This window comes from Sebastes umbrosus, chromosome 12, assembly GCF_015220745.1.
Source record: "Sebastes umbrosus isolate fSebUmb1 chromosome 12, fSebUmb1.pri, whole genome shotgun sequence".
Classification (NCBI taxonomy): Eukaryota; Metazoa; Chordata; class Actinopteri; order Perciformes; family Sebastidae; genus Sebastes; species Sebastes umbrosus.
In genome coordinates, this window is record NC_051280.1 from 9,674,455 (window position 1) to 9,694,763 (window position 20,309).

At 40.0% G+C, this 20,309-nt stretch overlaps 1 protein-coding gene across 12 annotated transcripts in view; it reads right to left on the minus strand.

Annotated features, from left to right (window-relative positions):
- The window catches only part of LOC119498360 (receptor-type tyrosine-protein phosphatase mu-like), a 191,742-nt gene extending 175,345 nt beyond the window's left edge, over nucleotides 1-16,397 (minus strand). For 7 of the 12 annotated variants that reach the window (XM_037787190.1, XM_037787186.1, XM_037787187.1 and 4 more), the window contains exon 1: nucleotides 15,943-16,396. In XM_037787190.1, coding sequence (XP_037643118.1) covers nucleotides 15,943-16,015 — 73 coding nt within the window. In that variant the 5' untranslated portion in view covers nucleotides 16,016-16,396. Of the gene's footprint in view, nucleotides 1-15,942 lie in introns of all 12 variants that reach the window. The other 5 variants (XM_037787191.1, XM_037787189.1, XM_037787188.1 and 2 more) reach the window with 2 other exon arrangements.
- Between the last annotated feature and the right edge of the window lie 3,912 nt (nucleotides 16,398-20,309).

Consider the following 20,309-nt stretch of genomic DNA (forward strand, 5'->3'; position numbering starts at 1 on the left):
GCCCTAATTATAAGTTAAGAAAGTAAGTAGGGAATTTAAACACATCATGATGACGTTAGAATTTACCTTCACCCAATCATGGATCAAATACGGTCCGTTACACCACTACCACGCCATGCAGTTGATGAAGTGCAGACGCCCCTCTGTTTGGTTGCAGATGAAGTGTCGCATTGATGATGTCACAGCAGTTTCAGCCGGCTTCGCTACAGCGATCAGCTGAGAATCACAACTACACTGACGGGGTACTATCCGCAGTTGAAAACGAAAAAGAGAAAAGGACCTGGTAGCAAAAATAGTCGAGTCAAGTTAAGTCGAGTCAAGACGAACCCTACAGTGGAAATGAGGCACATGTTTTGGTCTGGGAATCATTCGAAGATTTTCTTCGCTAGTGCCAAATGAATCAAGAGTTTTGGTACAAAAAACAAAATGACATACACAAATAGTTGTACTAGAACTTTGTCAAAATGTTATAATTGGCAACATGTTCGTAGATCACTCTTGACCTTAGAAACAGCAGTTCAATCTCACAATCTCAATACAATTTCCCCACAGGGACAAATAAAGTATCTACAAGGTGCATTTAGTAGCTGTTCTCAGCCATAACACCTGAACCTCAGCTTTTAACTTAACACGGACGAGAAGTCCTTAAAGTGCTAATGAAAAAAATGGAAATTTGAACATCTACAATCCACTGACAACTGGGCAAACTCTGCTGACAAAGACCATATGATATGATCAAACACTCCCCAACCGCTACTAAATGGACATTGTGTGTGTGAGATTGTTTTCTCATCTGGCAAAATGTTGATTTAAATCAGGGAAGATATGATCAAAGAATAATAACAAGATACTCGTTGCCAACTTGGTACCTGATTGTTTACGAAGTTCGGTGCCATAAACAAATCTCTGTTGGTACCAACAAAGTATTGAGGTTTGATGCCCAGCACTAATTATGGTCCCACTTTTCTCAGTATTTCAGTCACACGGCAGCCTATACTGTACACTGATCGGTTTCCTCTGTACATTTCTGTCATCCCAGCGCAGCATTCCAGCCACGGCGCTGCTATTCTGACAGTTTGGAGAAGGCACAGCTGGGGTGATGCCGGGGTGAGGTTTCCCCCAGGGAAAGTAACCTGGTGGGTTGAAGGGGAGAGATTTTCAGACACACAGGTGCTGTTGAATATTAGTCTCACAGCCAGAAGAAGTCTGGACTCATGTGAGTGAATTATTCATCCTCTGAACCCAGCCTGTGTGCTGCTACCTCACCAGGCCACTGCAATCCTGATCAGCACTGTTTGATGCTGCTGCAACTTCCCAGCAACTAAATAAGACTGTGGAGCAACACAGAGGCATGGGCGTATCAAAAATACACCGATATTACCACTTAATTCTGCTCACGTTCACATGTTCGATAAAGTTTTCCCTTTGGTTTGCTCGAAAGGAACTAATATGCAGCGACACTAACGTCAGTCTCAAGTTGGGCTTATTTAAAAGAAAAATACCATTAGTATTGTGTCATTCTCGGCGAAATTATTTAATTAATAAATGATTGCATTGAAGTCATGAGGCTGACATGGACATGAGTAGGATGGACATAAGATCTGGCACTGAAATGATTAATTCTGGCTTCAACAAATGGGATGCAGAGTGTAATACTAAGAAAACAGTGCCTGCTGTCAAAGGGAACACAAGCAATTTGTTAAATGACTTGTAATATCCACCTAAGTGACAAAATAAATGAGAAATGTGGGACATATTGATTATGTAATTGCTGTTAAAAGGCCAACTAGTTTTAATGTGCCTAGAATGAAAATCTGACATGAAACTTCAAGAACCTCACACTCGTCGGTTCTAGAGAAACCTAGCCAGCATAAACCGTATCATTAATATGCTGAAATACAGGTAACGTTACAACTCAGGACAAAACAAGCCGGCCTCTAAATGGCTTTATGTCTACTGTTGAAATCAGATATTCAAAGCTACTTGACAACCACATAACGGCTATTTCTTGTGCGGTTGGAAAGTGACCATCGAAACTCAAAAGAAACTGTTTGCTGCGACATTCAGTCCACTAATGTCACTCTCAAGTTGAGTGACGTACTATATGGCTTATTTAAAAGAATATCCTTCAGTATTGTGCCATTCTTGACTGTAGACATTATTTAGTAGAATTATTTAAATTAATAAATAATTGCATTTAAGTCAAGAGGCTGACATGGACATGAGTAGGATGACTATAAGATCTGGCACTGAAATTATTCATTTTGGCTTCAACAAATGTGATGCAGAATACAGTGTAATACTCAGAAAACAGTGCCTGCTGTCAAAGGGAACACAAGCAATTTGTTAAATGATATTACTTGTAATATACACCTAATAAATGAGAAATGTGGGACGTATTGATTTTTTTAATTGCTGTTAAAAGGTCAACTAGTTTTAATGTGCAGAGAATGAGAAAATCTGACATGAAACTCCAAGAATCTCACACACGTCGGCTCTAGAAATACCTAGCTAGTTAGCAAAATGTGTTATCTGATGGTGATCATATGCTGAAATACTGGTAACTATACACAACTCACGACAAAACAAGCCTGCCTCAAAATGGCTTCATGTCTACTGCTGAAATCAGATATTTAAAGCTACTTGACAACCACATAAAGGCTATTTTTGTTCGGTTGGAAAGTGACCATCGAAACAATGACAGCAAATTACCTGTGGAAGGTAAAGGAGCAAAAGGTATCATATCAGTGCGGTGTTGTATTTTTTGCCCCCTTTCTTTAAGCTTTATGTATCTATAGAAAAATATAGCAAAGATACCGAGATACATGCGACTATCGTTTGCTATTGTTTCAGAACCATGGACAGCACTGTTTGTTGTGTGGGGGCCCGGGGTTTGTGAGTAGGTGGGGCGCTGTCCGTAGTACTGAAATGTCCTAATTCCATTTTTCCCCCATTGTAGAAATCCACTGACAGAAAGGAAACGACAAGAGAGAGAGCTGCAAGCCGCAAACAGCTGTCTCTACACGCCTCTCCATGCTGATTTTGACAGAGAATCGCTCATATATTGATGTATGTTAACATGCTGGCAATTAGCAGGTTTCCTGAATGCATAACAATAACAACAACAAGGAAGAAAGCGGTAAATTAAAGATACGAGTAGGCCGACAGACACTAATGCAATGACAAGCAATAGAAAATGAAGCAATGTTACTAGGGCTGTCAAAGTTAACACAATAAACGCGTTTACGCAAAATCGCTTTAACGCCACTAATTACTTTAACGCATTAATGCAACTTGCGATGTTTAGTTTGTAGCGGGCTCAGTTTTAAAGCTAGAGAGAAGATGCTGGCATCATATGAAACTATAAAACCTAAGAGATCCATCGGTACCAACCATGTCCTACTAGCTTGTCACGAAGGAGGCTAAATAACTCTCCAAACTTATACTAAATTTTTGCAGAAGGCAAACATGGCATGGCCGTTTTCAAATTGGTCCCTTGACCTCTGACCTTAAGATATGTGAATGTAAATGGGTTTTATGGGTATCCACAAGTCTCCACTTTACAGACATGCCCACTTTATAATAATCTCATGCAGTTTGGGGCAAGTCATAGTCAAGCATATTCTTTATGCTAAATGCAGTACCTGTGAGGGTTTCTGGACAATATTTGTCATTGTTTTGTGTTGTTAGTTGATTTCCAATAATAAATACAATATATACATACATTTGCATAAAGCAAGCATGTTTGCCCATGTTGATAAGATTATTAAATACTTGACAAATCTCCCTTTAAGGTACATTTTGAACAGATAAAAAATCTGCAACTAATCATGCATAATCATACAATTAATATCGATTAAATATTTTAATGTGTTGACAGCCCTGAACGTTACACAAAATATATATCTAGGTTTAATAGTTAAAGGCCCCCCTGTTTTTCTTACATTCTTTCTTTTTCTTTTGTTTTACATTAGCTAGCATCATGCTAACCGACAGCTAGTAAAACCTACTAATTTTAACCATTTACACAATTTTTAGGAAGAAAATGGCAAATTAGAAGTACAGCAGTGAACAACACAACAAACAAAATAAAATAAAATAAAATAGGGAGAGACATAGGATATTTAGATTTGGTTAAACAACCCTGGTGACAAAAGAGGAAAACTGGAAAAGAAATTCATGCTTCTGTGTTAATCCAATAACTTAGAATTTGTTCTTGTTCCTGACTCGTTTTATAAATGTCTGTACTGCCTACCTTCAGCTGGGAGCCTATTATGAGTAATGCCCCATTTAGAGATCTGGGAACGACAATAGGGAAATTCTCAGTTAGCCTTGGGACTTGCTCAAAGACTTAGTAGGACAGGGAAAAGATATGTTTGCATTTTAGTCAAACCGTCGCTTCAGCAGTGGGTAATAATATTCACACTACAGAAAAATATTCACATTGTGTTCAGAGCATTTTAGTTGTAATTCTTGCGGCTATAGAGTGCAAAAAGACAACTGGACAAACTGCTTTACATGTCAAAATCAAACAAAGTAAGCTTTCACTTTAATAGTTAACATAAAAAACAAGTTAATTCTGTTCTAACTGGTTTAAGTAGAGTGCTATTTGTCATGATACAGGAGAGGCAGTTGGACTGATGATAACGTTGCTGAAAAACCAACTGATGCTAGAGGCTTTCCACATTAATTACTCCTTTGCTCTGATACCAATAAGTCTCTGAGACATCGCATCACACTGGATTTATCCTCCCGGCCGCCAGCGAACTATCATTACAATCAACTTGTCAGACTTTCACCGGTTTGTTTATTCGGATGTGCATTATTCCAAAAACATGTGTTTTCAACTTTGTTTCCGTTTGCAGTGCGGGGATGCACCCACACTTCTAATGACTCCTGTGCCCTGTAATTTCTTTAGCGTGGCAAACTGTGATTACAGGGTGGGAGTCAAGCTTCAAGCCAAGCATCATCTTTTCCAGTTATTGTTTTGTGTTTGCTGTGTCTTTAATACGGCCCTGCAGCTGTGTATCTCAATAGTCGTTTCGGTGAAGCCGTGTTTAACACCAAAGTGATTTAGTACAACAGATCACTGCTCCGCAGCCCATGGCTACTGATTTTCAATGCATTGTTTGCTCAGGCACGCTGGCAAATTAAACAACGGACGTGTTAAAAACCGAGCTGACATCGGTGGAGCTGACTGATCGTCTTTGATGGTGGACGGTCCAGCGGTTGGCCAAGTTGTCCCCGGAAGAGCTGTTAATGCACTTGTCTCATGTCAGATTTCAGTGAACAGACAGTCACAGGGACAAGTGAGGATATGTTATGATAAGAGGTTTGCCACATGGTTAAAAACTAAAATGGTGATTGATATTTAAGAAAAGCACCACTGTATCATCAGATAATTCCATTCCCACAAGATACTTCCAGTTTAGGGGTCATTCACATTATTACTAGGACTGTCAATCCATTAAAATATTTAAATGCGATTGGACGCAAATTAATCGCACATTTTTTTATCTGTTCAAAATGTACCTTAAAGGGAGATTTGGCAAGTATTTATCAACAAGGGAGTGGGTAAATATGCTTGCTTTATGCAAATATATGTATATATTTATTATTAGAAATTAATTAACAACACAAAACAATATCAAATATTGTCCAGAAACCCTCACAGGTACTACATTTAGCATAATAAATATGCTCAAATCATAACATGGCAAACTCAAGCAACAAACAGACTCAAGCAACAAACAGCTGTCAGTGTGTCAGTGTGCTGACTTGACTATTACTTGCCCAAAACTGCATGTGATTATCATAAAGTCGGCATGTCTACAAAGGGGAGACTCGTGGGTACCCATAGAACCCATTTCCATTCACATATCTTGAGGTCAGAGGTCAAGGGACCCCTTTAAAAATGGCCATGCCAGTTTTCCCTCGCAAAAATTCAGTGTAAATTTGGAGTGTCATTTATCCTCCTTCGCAACAAGCTAGTATGACATGGTTGGTACCAATGGATTCTTTAGGTTTTTTAGTTTCAAATGATACCAGTATCTTCACTCTAGCTTTAAAACTGAGCCCACTACAACCTAAACATCGCAAGTTGCGTTAATGCGTTAAAGAAATTAATGGCGTTAAAACAAATTTGCGTTAACGCGTTATTATTGCGTTAACTTTGACAGCCCTAATTATCACTCATATTCTGTTCAGTAAAAGACAACAGTACATCTTTTCTGCCACATCGTTCCCACCGTCTTATTCTCCCCCCTTCCCTCTGCTTCTGAAGGTATGGACACCCCCCTCTGGCCCCGGTGGAGTGACCACCCTGCGCGGTGCGGAGCGTACAGTAATGCCATTAAAACTCCCCCCCGGGGAATCAGTCACGCGGCGGTTTGAGCTTAGGGCCAATACAAAAGAGACCCATTTGAAAAGGAGCCAAGCCCAGCCTGAGGAGGTCAGAGGGCTGTTTACAGAACAACAGTCTCTTATCGGCTGTACGCTTCCCCAGAGGAGTCTCCACCGCAAACAGATAACAGCCTCCAAATAGGCGCCAGAGTGTGACCGATAGGAGCATAATCAGGTACATTCTGCTTTGGGAGGAAGAAGTGGAGGACAAGGGTGGATAATAGTGCGCTTGACTGTTAGCGGTGAGATGATACATTAAAAACATACAGTGGATAGATAAAATGTCGCTACATGTCCCTCTCAAAAGGCCATGAAAAATGTTTTTTTTCACGTCCTAATAACCATTATTCAACAGGACCGCTGAGGCCTAATTCATCCTCAGGGATCGCTTCATTATTGAACAGTTAAATGGTCAATAGGTTCAGCCAAGGCAGCTTTTAGCACAAGGGCGAATAGACAGTGTAAAAGCCAATGCAAATAACTGGCACTCAAACAAGGCCTAATGCATTAATGACTGCATGACGTGCGCTAATGTGACGGCAACAGATTCAGACTGACAGTAATGGAGAATTTTGCCCCTGGTTATACTCATAAGGCCCGGATGGGGAGAGGAGGAGGAGGGATGTACACCTGCCTGCTGCCTGAGCCTTGACAGAAGCCTAATAAATAACAGGAGACAAGGTGAAACAGCAGAAGCAGCCCCCACCTCCTCTTCCTCCTCCTCACTGCTACCACCTACACTACACCACCCAGTTTGCGTGAGGAGCAGCAGCCTAATGCGGACAGCTTTTTGGCATGAAACAGAGTCTCCTCCAAGTTAGCAAAGTGCACTTGTCCCGTGAAGGAGGCAACTTGAGTTATTCATGAAATTACACGAGAAACTTTGCACCTTTTCAACGTCAAAGCGGCGGCGGGAGTTTTTATTTGACAGACTTGAAATTAAAGCTTCACAGCTTCAGGTCAAGGCTATACGCTCACCTGAACCAAATATCAAAGTGTGCTCTATCAGAATCAATTTGCAGTGCACATAATAACCCCTTAGGTTATAGGCGACAATGCTGAATAGAAACCAGCTGATTGAACAGCAGGTTTTGAAGATAAGTGAGAAAATGTGTCAGGGTCGGGGTCAATTCAATCGGAGTGTAAAACCATCGGTGCAACCACCACTCATTTGTTCACTGATCTAGATTAGATTCTAAAGTGAACATTTTCCAAATAAAAAATACAGTTTTTAAAAAAAGTTTGAATGAAAGAGAGCCGACATCCACAGCGAGATAGAGGCCTAACAATCAACTGTAATATCCTGATTTAAACTGCTTCTCTTTCTCCTCCCTCGTTCCCCTCCTCCTTCTCGTCACCATTAATAACAATTGAGACCCTTGGAGCATTAATTAGTGAAATTTCCCTGCGTGCCTGGACTCTCTGAGCCACCTACAACGAATGCCGACTTCGGTAAACATGATCCGCTGCATAGTAAGTTGTTGTTTTTCTTCCAAGTTCTTTTTTTTTTTTTTTTTTTTAGACATGGTGATGAGATCACAGAATTGTTGGAGCATGCCTTACACACACAAACACTTCCTCTCTCTCTTACAAACACTCCCCTCTCTGTCTCTCACTCTCTCTTCATTAGGCAGCCCCGGCGCTGGCCCGTGTGCGATTCATTAGCTTTTATCCTCTTCATTTGAAGAAGGAGCTGTGTATAATTAGAGCATCTCTGTTTGTCCAGCATCCTTCACACAGTCACATCTCAAGGCCAATTATCATTCTGCCGCAGAGCTCCCGGATAACATAGCCACATCAGCCGCCTCGAGAACCAACTTCAAAACTATTACTGCCTCTCAAGAATGTAAATAAAATCACTTGCAAATCAACAGCTAATGATTGAATGTGGAGTGGCACTCCAGGGATATGAAGATGATATTGGTGCAGATTTGAGTCACTTTCTTTAGCGTGAAAGTGTCTGCGATAGGCCGGCACTTAACCAGTTTCCATGCAGTCTGTGAGTATCTGGACAGTCGCACGTTTGTTGTTGTGTTGGCTCTGTGCTCCAGCACTTTAACCTCAGAGTCATTGTTTCATTTCAGAGTGCTTTCAACTTTAATTTAAGCTTTAAGTCCTAAATTGAGCTTTAATTTCACATTCATTTTTAGTGAACATTGTGGAAATTATAGGCATTTTATACAATGCCCCCCCAATCTTAGACAATGATCTTAAACATAAAGTGAAAGCTGCAAAGCTGCCAAAGAGCTTTTTATGGTCAACAGCGGCTTGACCGGCCAAGTCAGTCATCTGACTTAACTCTGTCCAAATTATCACGAGTTTCTGTCCAAATTATCATGTGTTTCACTCGCTGGAGAGCATAAGTGTCAGCTTATGCCTGCTGGGGGTCATTGCTCAGAAAGGATTTGACACCAAAATATTAAATTAGACCAGCAACTCCTGTGTTCTGCGAGGTAAAATTACTGTTTTTGTGAATGGAGTCTGGTCTGGTGGCTTTGAAGACCACAATATAACGGCTTCAGTTCCACGTCAGAAAAGGGGTGTCTGATGGCGAGGTAAAGCGGTGAAAATAATCAAATATAGAGTACACTTAAACTGATATTGATTTTTTTCGGAGGATAAAATACATTCTGCTGCTGAAGCCGTTATATCGCTCTCTTCAAAGCTACTAGACTACATTCACAAAAGCAGTGATTTTACCTTGCAGAACGCGGGAGTAAACATACAACCCAACCCCACTTCAAAAAAATCCGAACTAACCCTTTCAGTTATTACTTAGCACAGATCATTTTGACCCAGCTAGTGCCAACGTTCAACACGTGAGTGGGCGTATCCATTTGAAAAAAAAATAGAACAGAACGCAGATGGACCCGCCCTTTAAGTCACTATCTATCAGGCCTATGGCCCACTGATAAACGCCCTTGCATTTGCAGTATGACAAACTGGGTGTCTGTAGCGACATTCTCCGGGAAAAAAATAGAAGCGAAAAAAACAAAAAAACACCTGTAACTGCCGCTTATCGCCATAGGCGCCAAAGAGAACGAAACCGAGATTCTCGAGATTGTCCAACTGAAATCACATTTGGCCATCCCTTTTTGCAGTCTAAAATAATGTCAATGTGTTTTTTAAATATATTGTTAATAGTTTTGTATCATTAAAACGAGGACTTTTTTTGTGGAAATATCAGAAATGCTCCTTTTCAGCCGGCTGGGGGTGTGTGTCGCTGTCTGTGTTTGATTGACAGCAAAGTAAAAAAAAAACTTCCGCTGTCGCCTTCATCTCATGGACAGACAGCGTGTTGTTAGTGGTCTTTAAGAGTAAGGACCACGCCAGCATCTAACCAGAACAAAGTTGTATTTGCAGGTACGTTTACATGCTGTTTAATGTGCTGCAGCCGAGCAGCTAATTAACTATCTAGCCAAATGCTTTCTGTGCCCTAAAATGGGTGTCTACGTATTGAAAGGGCTACACTTTGTGCAGTGTTCATCTGATCAAGATTTAAAAATGGGTGTCTACGTATTGAAAGGGCTACACTTTATGCAGTGTTCATCTGATCAAGATTTAAAAATGGGTGTCTACGTATTGAAAGGGCTACACTTTATGCAGTGTTCATCTGAGGAAGATTTAAACACCTCCACATTAAAGCTGAGAGTCGGGACAACCTCAAAGTCATCTTAAATCCCATGTGCTTGAGTACAGAGACAACAAAAAAAAAGGTGTCACTGTGCAAATAGACCTTCTTAAGCCAACCTATAATACCACTTTTATTAGATAGATAGATGGAGACTTTATTGTCATTGTCATGGAAAAACAACGAAAAACAGTTTAACAGTTTCTTTATTAATTTTTAGTTTGTTTTTACGGAAGTTAAGTTAAGTATAATTGAAAACAGTCACAATGTGAAGAAAATGAGGACAAGACTTTACCTGAACTGATCCTTGAAGAAAAGACAAACTATGAATTATCGTGTGAATAATGCGTAACCAGGAAGCCTAACAAACCGGCTAATGTCCCATTTAAAGTCTCACAAACTTTGTCTATAATACAAGTTTGAAGAGGACACATTCTCCGCACGAGTCATGTTACCTGCTGCCTAAATTAATGGAAAAGTCCACCCTTGGTTGCTCTTGCACTGCTATGCCTCATCAATCTGTGATGTGTCTCGGTGGTAGTTGTTTTGTTATGAAATGCTGTTTACTTTTTTTGGTGTGTCGACTTTTTCCTCAACCTCCCTTATCTGCTACTCCAGTTATTGATGATTTCCTACATTTCCAAGAATGCCTCGTGGCAACTTCCAGAGAACAGATGCTGACATTTCCCATTGAAACAAAGCTGAATAATGCGTCAAGCTGTGTGCCCTTCGCTCAGAATGCAACATGTTTTGTTATGCTGGTATAATAAGTCTAATGAGGATAGAAAAAACATCAGATATCCTCCTCTTATATGATGGATTTCTCTCTAAAAAAAATGTTCTTCATCTTTGGACACCAGGTTCTGACATGTATATTAGTGGCGATTTTAAACTCTTTTTAGGAAAGGCTGTCGCTTAAATCTAGTGAGCATGCTTGCATCATATGAAACTAGAAAGCCTAAGGAATCTATTGGTACCAATTATGTCATGTCCGGAAGGAGGCTAAATAACGCTCCAAAGTTGGGCTAATTTTGACGAGGAAAAACTGGCATGGCCATTATCAAAGGGGTCCCTTGACCTCTAACCTCAAGATATGTGAATGAAAATGGGTTCTATGGGTACCCACGAGTCTCCCCTTTACAGAAATGCCCATTTATGATAATCACGTGCAATGTTGGGCAAATTTTTTTCTGCAAACTGGGGTCCCTACACAGTCTTGGAATTGCATAAATTGGGTATTACTGGAAAGCTGAGACTCTTGTGGATCCAATCAATTGAATTGTCACCTGGCGTCTGATTTTTGTGTTTTCCTTTACATAAATAAAGATATTTCCACCATAACTTGATGCAGAAAAGGCAGAAATTGGTGCATAAAAAATGTGTCTCCGCCTCAAATGTTGAAATGAAACCTACGCCCTTGACTGTACACAGCACATTGTCATTAGGGGCTGATACTGCTGATGCTTCAGATAGCAGATATTTTTAGATATTTTATTTTGCGATGTGGATGGTCTGGAAATATGTTGATATGATATCATATTGCATTAAAGAAATGTTTAAAGCTGCAGCGGGTAGAAATGGAGCAAATATGATTTAAAAAAGTTGTTTTTATAAAACGGTCACTATATCCTGACAGTAGTGCATGAGACAGGTAATCTGAAAAAAACATGTGCCTCCAGTGTCCTCCGGTGCTCCTAATGGCATCTGCAAGATTTCACAGACCGGAGGAAAACAACCAATCAGTGCCGAGCTGAACTCGCAAACTCTGATCAAACGGTCAAACTAGGCAGCGCTGATCAAATATGAATCAATATTCTGTTACTGTAAAACCTATTTCTCGCCTCAAATGTTTTCCAAAACATAATGTTTAGCTGTAAAATGAGAAAGTTTGTGACCGGGCTGCCATGTTGAGATCAGTTGAGGAAATACCAAGCACCACCCACCAGCCGGTGCACAGCCAATAAGAACGCTCAATAGGAACACTCTCTCTTTTTTTAAAACCCTGAAAACAGAGCCATGAGGAGGTGCAGAAGTCTAGTTATCTCTCAGAACACTTGAATTACAATTTGCTGAAAGGTTATTATGGAATCTTTGCCCAGAGATGCCAAAAATATTCTGCCTGCTGAAGCTTTAACACAAAAAAAGGGCCGATGCAACATACATCGCTGGCAGCTGTTTTGCTTTAGTGTTTCAGGTGTAATTTTCCTTTAGGCGTTGCAGTGTCTTTATTGGGTGTAAAACTATAAGATGCACAGATACTGACAGGCCACATAATATGTAAAATACTGAGGTTCTGTAGCAAGACATGTTAAAAAATCAGTTGGCAGGGATTTTATTTTTCACCAGTAGAAGTGTTGGACCTCTCTAGTCGTGAAATACGGATAATGCTGCTGTCAGTCTAGTCACTTCAAATCAATGGTCTAGTCTATACAGCAGCACTTAATATTTGCAAGTTCTTAAAGTTGAGTTTTTAAAGTGACACACCTCCCCGTGTCTACCAGCTGTGATCAGTCTTAAGACAGCCCTGCTGACAAACTCAGCAGACCCTTTTCTAGGAACTCACACATGTACCCGCAGTGTTTGAACAGCTTCAGTAAATCCATGTGTTTCCGCTGCCTTCATTATCATCATAATAAAAGTGTCTGAAAAGCAAAGTTACAGAAGAACGTAGACACCTCACTTTCTGCTTTGTACTATCATCAATCACCATGGAGCTTTTTTTTTTCTCTCTCTCTCCTCCAACATTGGTTGAAGCCAACGAGAGAAAAAAAATAAATAAAAAAATCACATGCATATTTAATTTCATTCTCCACTGGCTCACACAAAGGAAACTGCCACCCTTCAGGACACCTTTCGGAAAAGTCTCTATTAAATCTGAGTCAGCTGGGAGAAAAAAAAGAAACATTTCATGAGTGAAAAACTATCTAAATTATTGCCAGACTTCAAATGAAGTGCTGTTTATCTTCCCAAGCAGCCCATGTGTTGTTTTACTCCTTAGTCACAGCTTTGGATGGCAATCAGGATCGGTCAACCAGGACGCCATCAGCAGCAGTCACTCTGCAATGACAAACTACGGCTCTACACTCACAAGCACGGGGCATTATTCTCTACACACGGCTCGGCCCTATCAGAAAACAAGGCAGGTTTTATGGCTGCTGGAAAAGGTGGTAAACATAACAAAGCGCACAGCTCCCTGGAATTTAATGTGCTCGGGCAAAAGACAGAGTATAGATATCAAAGGCCAGACCTTCTAGAAAGAAAAAAACCTGTCCTCATAATGTAGAAAACAGAAGCACTGGCCATACACAACAAGTGATTTATAGTGTTGTTCTTTTTTTGCTTTCTCTCTGAACATCCAGTGGGCATTGTGGATGCAACAGGGAGGTGGAGAAGAAAGAAGAGAGCAGTTCATCTCTACCATGCCACTGAGAGCGGACATGCAGGTGCATAAACAAGTTCACAAAGGAAGGAAACTGATACAGCCTGATTATGGAAGGTCTTTTTATGCGTAAATTAAAAGACCTCCAAAGGACTGTTTCTCTGTGATCGAATTGAGGCTGCACAGTCACAAGGCGCTGCTGATACTGTGCACTGAAGTAGACCGGTGCTCTGGTTACCTCAGCGATCTAATTATCACACGAGCTGTTATCACATACTCTCCATAACAAATGTCTCGAGCCGCGTGCGCAGGCTCACATTTTAGCCTCTCCATCCCTGTGTGGCTAATCCGTCACCTAACCAGAAAGAGAGAGAGAGAGAGACCAACACACATTCGATTGATTTCCTCCTGGTTTACATATTTACACACACACTCATGCAATTAGGAGCACATTTATCGATGGTTTGGGCACCACTGGGAGCCCTACAGTGCAGCCCACTCCAATAAATCTCCCGCTTCTGAGGCTGCCGGCGGGAAAGACTGATGAACCTCACACAAAAATGGACTGGGAATACTTTGAGCTGCAGGATAAGGGAGTTCTCAGTCGCTAAAATTGACCCCTGGCGATCAAAATGCTTGATAAAAAACTGTTTATTTATCACAAAACCTTTCAATGCATCTCTGAATATGCCCTCTTTAAAAAGAGATCCGAGTAGGAAGCAGTTCGAAGAAAGTGGGGACACATAAATAAACACACAAATTAGCAGCTATATGTTGTTTTGTTAAACCAAGAGTTGTGATCAAGCTGACATTTTTAACACAAATAAGTTTCCCAAAGTGCATCTGAATTCTGATCCATGTGTCTGACTCTCCACTCGGAGCAGCTTGACTTCATCATCATGGCTATCATATTATATGTGTAGCATGCTGCCCCCAACAGGCTCTCCGAAAAATGCATCAGCTGTCTGTTGAATCCCTCGGCATCCAGCTACAACTGCTGAAGCCACACATCATCACACAACTTCACACACACACACCGCCTTCCTCTGCAGGATATAAAAATCAAACACATTCAGATATGGGGACATATTTTTTAAGTTTTTAAATACAACTCTAATTGTATTGGCAGTATGGATCTCCCTCAGACTGGACTTTGGTTGTCTCTATATTGATTGGCATGAATATAGGCTAATGCACCTTTTTTTTCCCCCACCACATAGATAATGCCATTGTGGAGACAACAGAAATGAGCCCTTTAGGGGCTAAATTAGACTCTGAATGTTGAGTCCCCTCGGGGCAATCTACAGCATTAGACTGATGGGGGAAAGTCTGTAATTCTAAAATAAGTCAAATAATCACTATCTGCTACCAATGAACTTTTTTTCTTTCTGCACAAAGCTTTACTGCAAATGAAGTTGACCTTGTATAAATGTCATTAATTTGTGTGTAGAAGTGCTGTGTTTGTGTATAATGGAGGAAGTCTGCATCAACAATCAAACAGTGAAACAATAAATCAAATCTGAAGTGAAACTCCAAGAGAAATGTGACAAAGCAATCACTTTTCAGAGATATTCAAAAGCATGTATCCTCAGAGTACATACAAGAGAAACATCTATTAAAAAATATATACTTTTACCAGTTAATTTAATTAAAATAGCTACAATAAAATACTATTATATGAACTATCCATTATTTTAGGGCACTAGTGAAAAAGAAAGAAATATTTTTAAAAAATGCATGTCATATATAAACTACAGTAGAGGTGTATGACATATGGAATTTGATATTATGTATAGAAGTTTAACTGTTTTTGCACTTAAGATGAAAAACACTAGGATGAAAAGAACCAAATATAATCCACATTGGGCATTTTAGATGGGGAACTTCACGTCAAGGTGACTGTAACTGTCTGTGTGTACATGGTGGTCCCTGGACTATTATAGATTAAGTTCAGTGGGAGTTCACGGTGAAACAGTGACAGTAGGTCTCGTTTGGCTTATCGCCTCCTCGCCTCCTATATACAACCAACAAACAGCGCGCACGCAGCGCAGGGACACCTCGGCGCGTGAATCCCTTGAGGTTAATCACATTAGACAGCAACTTATCAAGATAAAGTTAGACACAAAACATTAAACTCCTTTAACTCATGTGAATCGTGGCATTGAAAGTACAGCGGAGGTTTATGCTCCGGTGCCCGTAGCGCCGAGCACCTGCTCGTTACGCACAGCGGCACCAAAAAGGTGACAACAAATATATACACATAAATGTGAGCAAAAATGTAACATTTAAGCTAATAGAATACCACCCTCGTATAACTTAGGTTACTTTCACGCAGCCACATATGCTCCAATTAACACCACAAGCGCATTTACAACACAAACAATACTTAAAAGCCTTACAAATTGCGCGTGAACTGTGAGAGAAAATAGTGCCAAACTGAGTTTAAGTGCCCTTTCCTCTCCACTTCGTCTCATTGAATAAAACAGGACATATATTCATATGTAAAACATTTCCAGGTATTCCTCCTTACCTTTAAAAACTTCCCCTCTTGCAGACAACAGCAAGGTTATCGCAGCAAACAAGCAATAGATAACTTTATCCATGTCGACAGCAGCCGTCGTATAGCGTTAACCCCGAGCTAACCGCGGGGTTAACTGGCAACTCTTCTGTCTTTCACCGCAACTTGAACGCTATACCTATTACTTTTTTAGGAGTGTCCAACCTCTTCTTCTCCCCTTGTCCTCCGTCCCTTGGCGTGCTGTGTGTGTGAGAGGACACTGTCGCCGACACACGGCTGCTCCTTGCCGGCTCCTTGCTCCACAACACTTGGAGGAGGAATGTGTGAGTGAGTCCTGATTCCGGAATTACGCGTGGATTGAGTGGTCCGGCAGCTCCATGGAGAGCAGCGGGGTGTGCGCGCGCGCTCTGTGGCCGGTAGAGGGCGCCTGTGAGCAGGGAGGACAGACTGGAGGTGTCCCCCCCCTCCTTCCTCCTGCCTTCATCTGACTTGGTGACTCTATTGGAGTTTATTTGGACCAGCTGTGGAGACTGAAGTTGGTTGAGGTGAAGAAGTAGTGCATTAATGTGAGAGCCCTGTGGGCTGTTTACCAAGTCAGTCAGACATCATTAATTTAAGGTAGTATTCAAAATTCATAGTCACTGATATATCTTATGACAGCTTTAGATTATCATAAAGTGCCAATCTAACATTAACAAAAAAATGTGTTGTATGTGTAATAATAATAATTGCAAAATCAACAAATTAATTCCTTAAGATATATATATATTCTTTTCTTATGAAGCACAATGTGAAAAGAATTGACAAGACAAGGCAGCTTTATTTGTAGAGCACATTTCAGCAACAGGGCAATTCAAAGTGCTTTACATAAACATTCAAAAACATTGCGACAAAATGCAAAAGAACATTAAGACATAATTAAAACAGTTATAAAAACATTAAAGATTAGAAAATAAAAACAAGCTAAAAATAAAAGCTAGGATAGAAGCTAAAATAGAATATAACACACAAGAGTAAAAGCTCTAGTGTAGTATAAGATCATTATCTGGTTTAATAAAAGGCAGGAGAGGTTTAAGCTTTGATTTAAAAGAACTCAGAGTTGGAGTTGGTCCTGCAGGTTTCTGGGAGCTTGTTCCAAATATTTGGTGCATAAAAACTGAACGCTGCTTCTGCATGTTTAGTTCTGACTCTGGGGACACTAAGCAGACCTGATCCAGATGACCTGAGAGGTCTGGATGCTTCACAACATAGCAGAAGATCAGAAATGTATTTTGGCCCTAAAGCATTTAGTGCTTTGTAAACCAGCAGGAGTATTTTGAAATATATTCTCTGAGAGACAGGGAGCCAGTGTAGAGACCTGAGAACTGGACTGATATGATCCACTTTCTTGGTCTTAGTGAGGACTCTTTCCCTTTTGCCACAAACTGAACTGGAACATTTGCTGAAGGTGACAAAATAGTTAAATCACCATTAATATTAAGGAATATATTATGTTTTATGGGATATATACAGTATATGAGCAAATATATATTTCTTTTGTTTGCCAAACAGTTATTCAAAGCAAAGAAATATAGATACAGTATGTGATCCTACAAAGTGATGTCATCTATTGTTTGAGGTCACTTACACCCAAGTGGTCTAAATCCCTGTTAGATGTGTTATGTCTTATGTCATAAGACATCTAACAGAGATAAGACTTATGAGAACTGTTATAAAACTCAAACAGAACAGAAAATCCAATCGACTTATTTTGGATTTGGGAGTAGTAGTGTATAAAAAGTATTGTCAACAACAATCCCAGATAGATCATATGAATGTCCTTTGGATTTCACCATGTTTTACAGCTGACCCCAAACAGAAGTTACTGTAGCCGACTCTTCAGTTCAGAATCACATTTATATGCAATTATCAGTGTTATGGTGATAAAACAGTGTTAAGTATGTTTTCTTGAGCTGTTAGAGGACCCGGGGTCTCCAGGAACCTAAACAGAACTGTAGGAGGATTAAGACTCAGCTGCTGTCATATTTATGATACCGGACTGTACAGGAATCTGTGGGCTGCCTCATTTAACTATCAAGTAGTTCAATGACAGATTGATTTAAAAAAGAAAAAACACTACTTCTAATGTAATCATTCAAGTACCAATATAAATGGATTATTTTCAGAAAGTCAAACATTTTAAAGGGATAGTTTGGGTGTTTTGAAGAGAGGTTATATGAGGTACTTATCCATATTAATCCATATTTATATTTTCCTCATCTCTACTGTTTTTGTCATCTGAGTCTGCTGGCTTTGAAGAGAACATAGATAAGTTTCACTTTCAGTTCAGTTCCCTGTCGGAAAGAAGAAGGAAAGGGCTGTCTGACAAGATAAAGCGCTGAAAATATAACAAATATAGCGTACACTTAAAGGGATATCGATTTTTTTTGGTGAGCATTTCTCTTAGGGTGTTAAAATATGTTTTGCTGCCGTCCCCTGTCTACAGCACTGTATTGCTTTGCTCTGGTGTCGGTGCTCCTGTTTGTTTCTCCAAACTGAGGGCACACTGACCGTCATCTACTGTAAGTAATACACCTACTATGGATAAATACCTCATACAATCCCACTTTAAAACACCCGAACTATGCATGTAATGTCAATGAATGAATGAACGAATCTTAATCTGAGGATCATGTGATATGAAAGCTCCACAATAGCTACTAAATGGACCTTGTGGCAGTTTCCAAGATGAAAACATTAACTTGAAACTTCAGCTTTTAAGCCCACCTGGACAAAAACTTAGTAAAGTGCTCAGAAAAAGAAAAAAAAATTAACATCTACAATTCCATAGTATTTGAGCACACTGTATCTGCTGATGAAGATCATGTATGATGAAAAGAACAGCCACTTAATGGACCTTGCACAATTTACAATAAGAGTAAACTCAGCTTGGTGCACCTGCACCACACTGTATGGAAACAATGTCACGTTTCGTTGACCACCACTCGTAGTTTTTCTTCTGTGGAAGGTGATTTTATTAATTACATCACTGAAAAAGCTATATAAGCCTTTTTCATGCTCAACTTGACACCTTAATTTTTAATATTTCCTTAAAATCTTCGTCAGCTGGATTCTTAATCACAGTTCACCTTGTGTGTCCTTTCTGATCAAATTCATTGATCGTACATAGGGGAAACCCAGGCTGACCTTCAAGAGGACCTCACTGGTTGACCTGGCAAAACAGGGCCGCATCAGCACACACATACACACACGCACACACGCACACACGCACACACGCACACACACACACACACATTTTTTTCAGCTTTGATGAATCAATAATGATGCCTTATTTTAATATATGCAAATATTTGTACAAAATTAGTCTTATCTGAGACGACAAGTGCAAACAACCCCAGGATATTCTCACAGCAACATCAAACAAAGGGATGGCGAAGCAACTAATGACAAAGTCAACCAATGTCATTCCCTTATTGTTTTTGCATGCATAAACACACATGACGATTTCACTTGTACCAGCACTTTTCACAGCTAATTAAAATGCAGCCAGATTGACATGGCTCTACATTTAGTCTGAAAATGACCTCGTGTTGTCAAGGATATATGGCTCCAGTTGTTGTTTTTCTTCACAAGTTCACTAAACAATGGCTGAAGCATTTCACAGAAGCGCCACATGCCTGTTTGTGGTCTTTAGGTATTGTCTCGGCTGCAGCAGTTATGTTGCCAGGAATGCATGAATACCAGTCTGAGCAGAGTCGTCATGGGAATAGATGAGAATGTAAACTCCTCCGATTGGATGGAGGAATGAATGGATAGCATCATTGTTTGCCCTCACGAAGGCAGAGAGAAAGAGGGAGTGAGTGTGTTTGTGAGTGTGTGTGATTGAGGGCTGTGTTTCAGTGGTTCTTCATAAACACAGTCCTAAATCATGTTCAACAAATAGCCAGGCCTAGCTATATCTAATAATATCCTACTCCAGTGTTTTCAAACCTACTACCACAACCCTATCAGATGAACTAAAGTAGGCTTACTCCTTCATCAACACCACCTGTCGTGTTCCATATGTGTTCCTTTGTATTGATTTTAAACTGGATTTTTCATAGAAGTATAGCCTAGTGTTTGCATTTTTTCATATAATTTAACTGTAAGTTTGGTCAAGTTTGCATTCGTTCTACTGCCACTTGGAAAAACTGAAGCTCGTCATTTGCTATTGATCCACTACTTCGATCTAGTTCAAACATTTATCCACTAGACTTTTTTCACGTGTCCCAATATGTTTAGCTAACTATTGCAACTGGTAATCCATTACTTTTAGCTAACAATATTGACCATTTTTTCTTTACTTTTAGCTAACTTTTTCAACATTATGTTAAGCTATG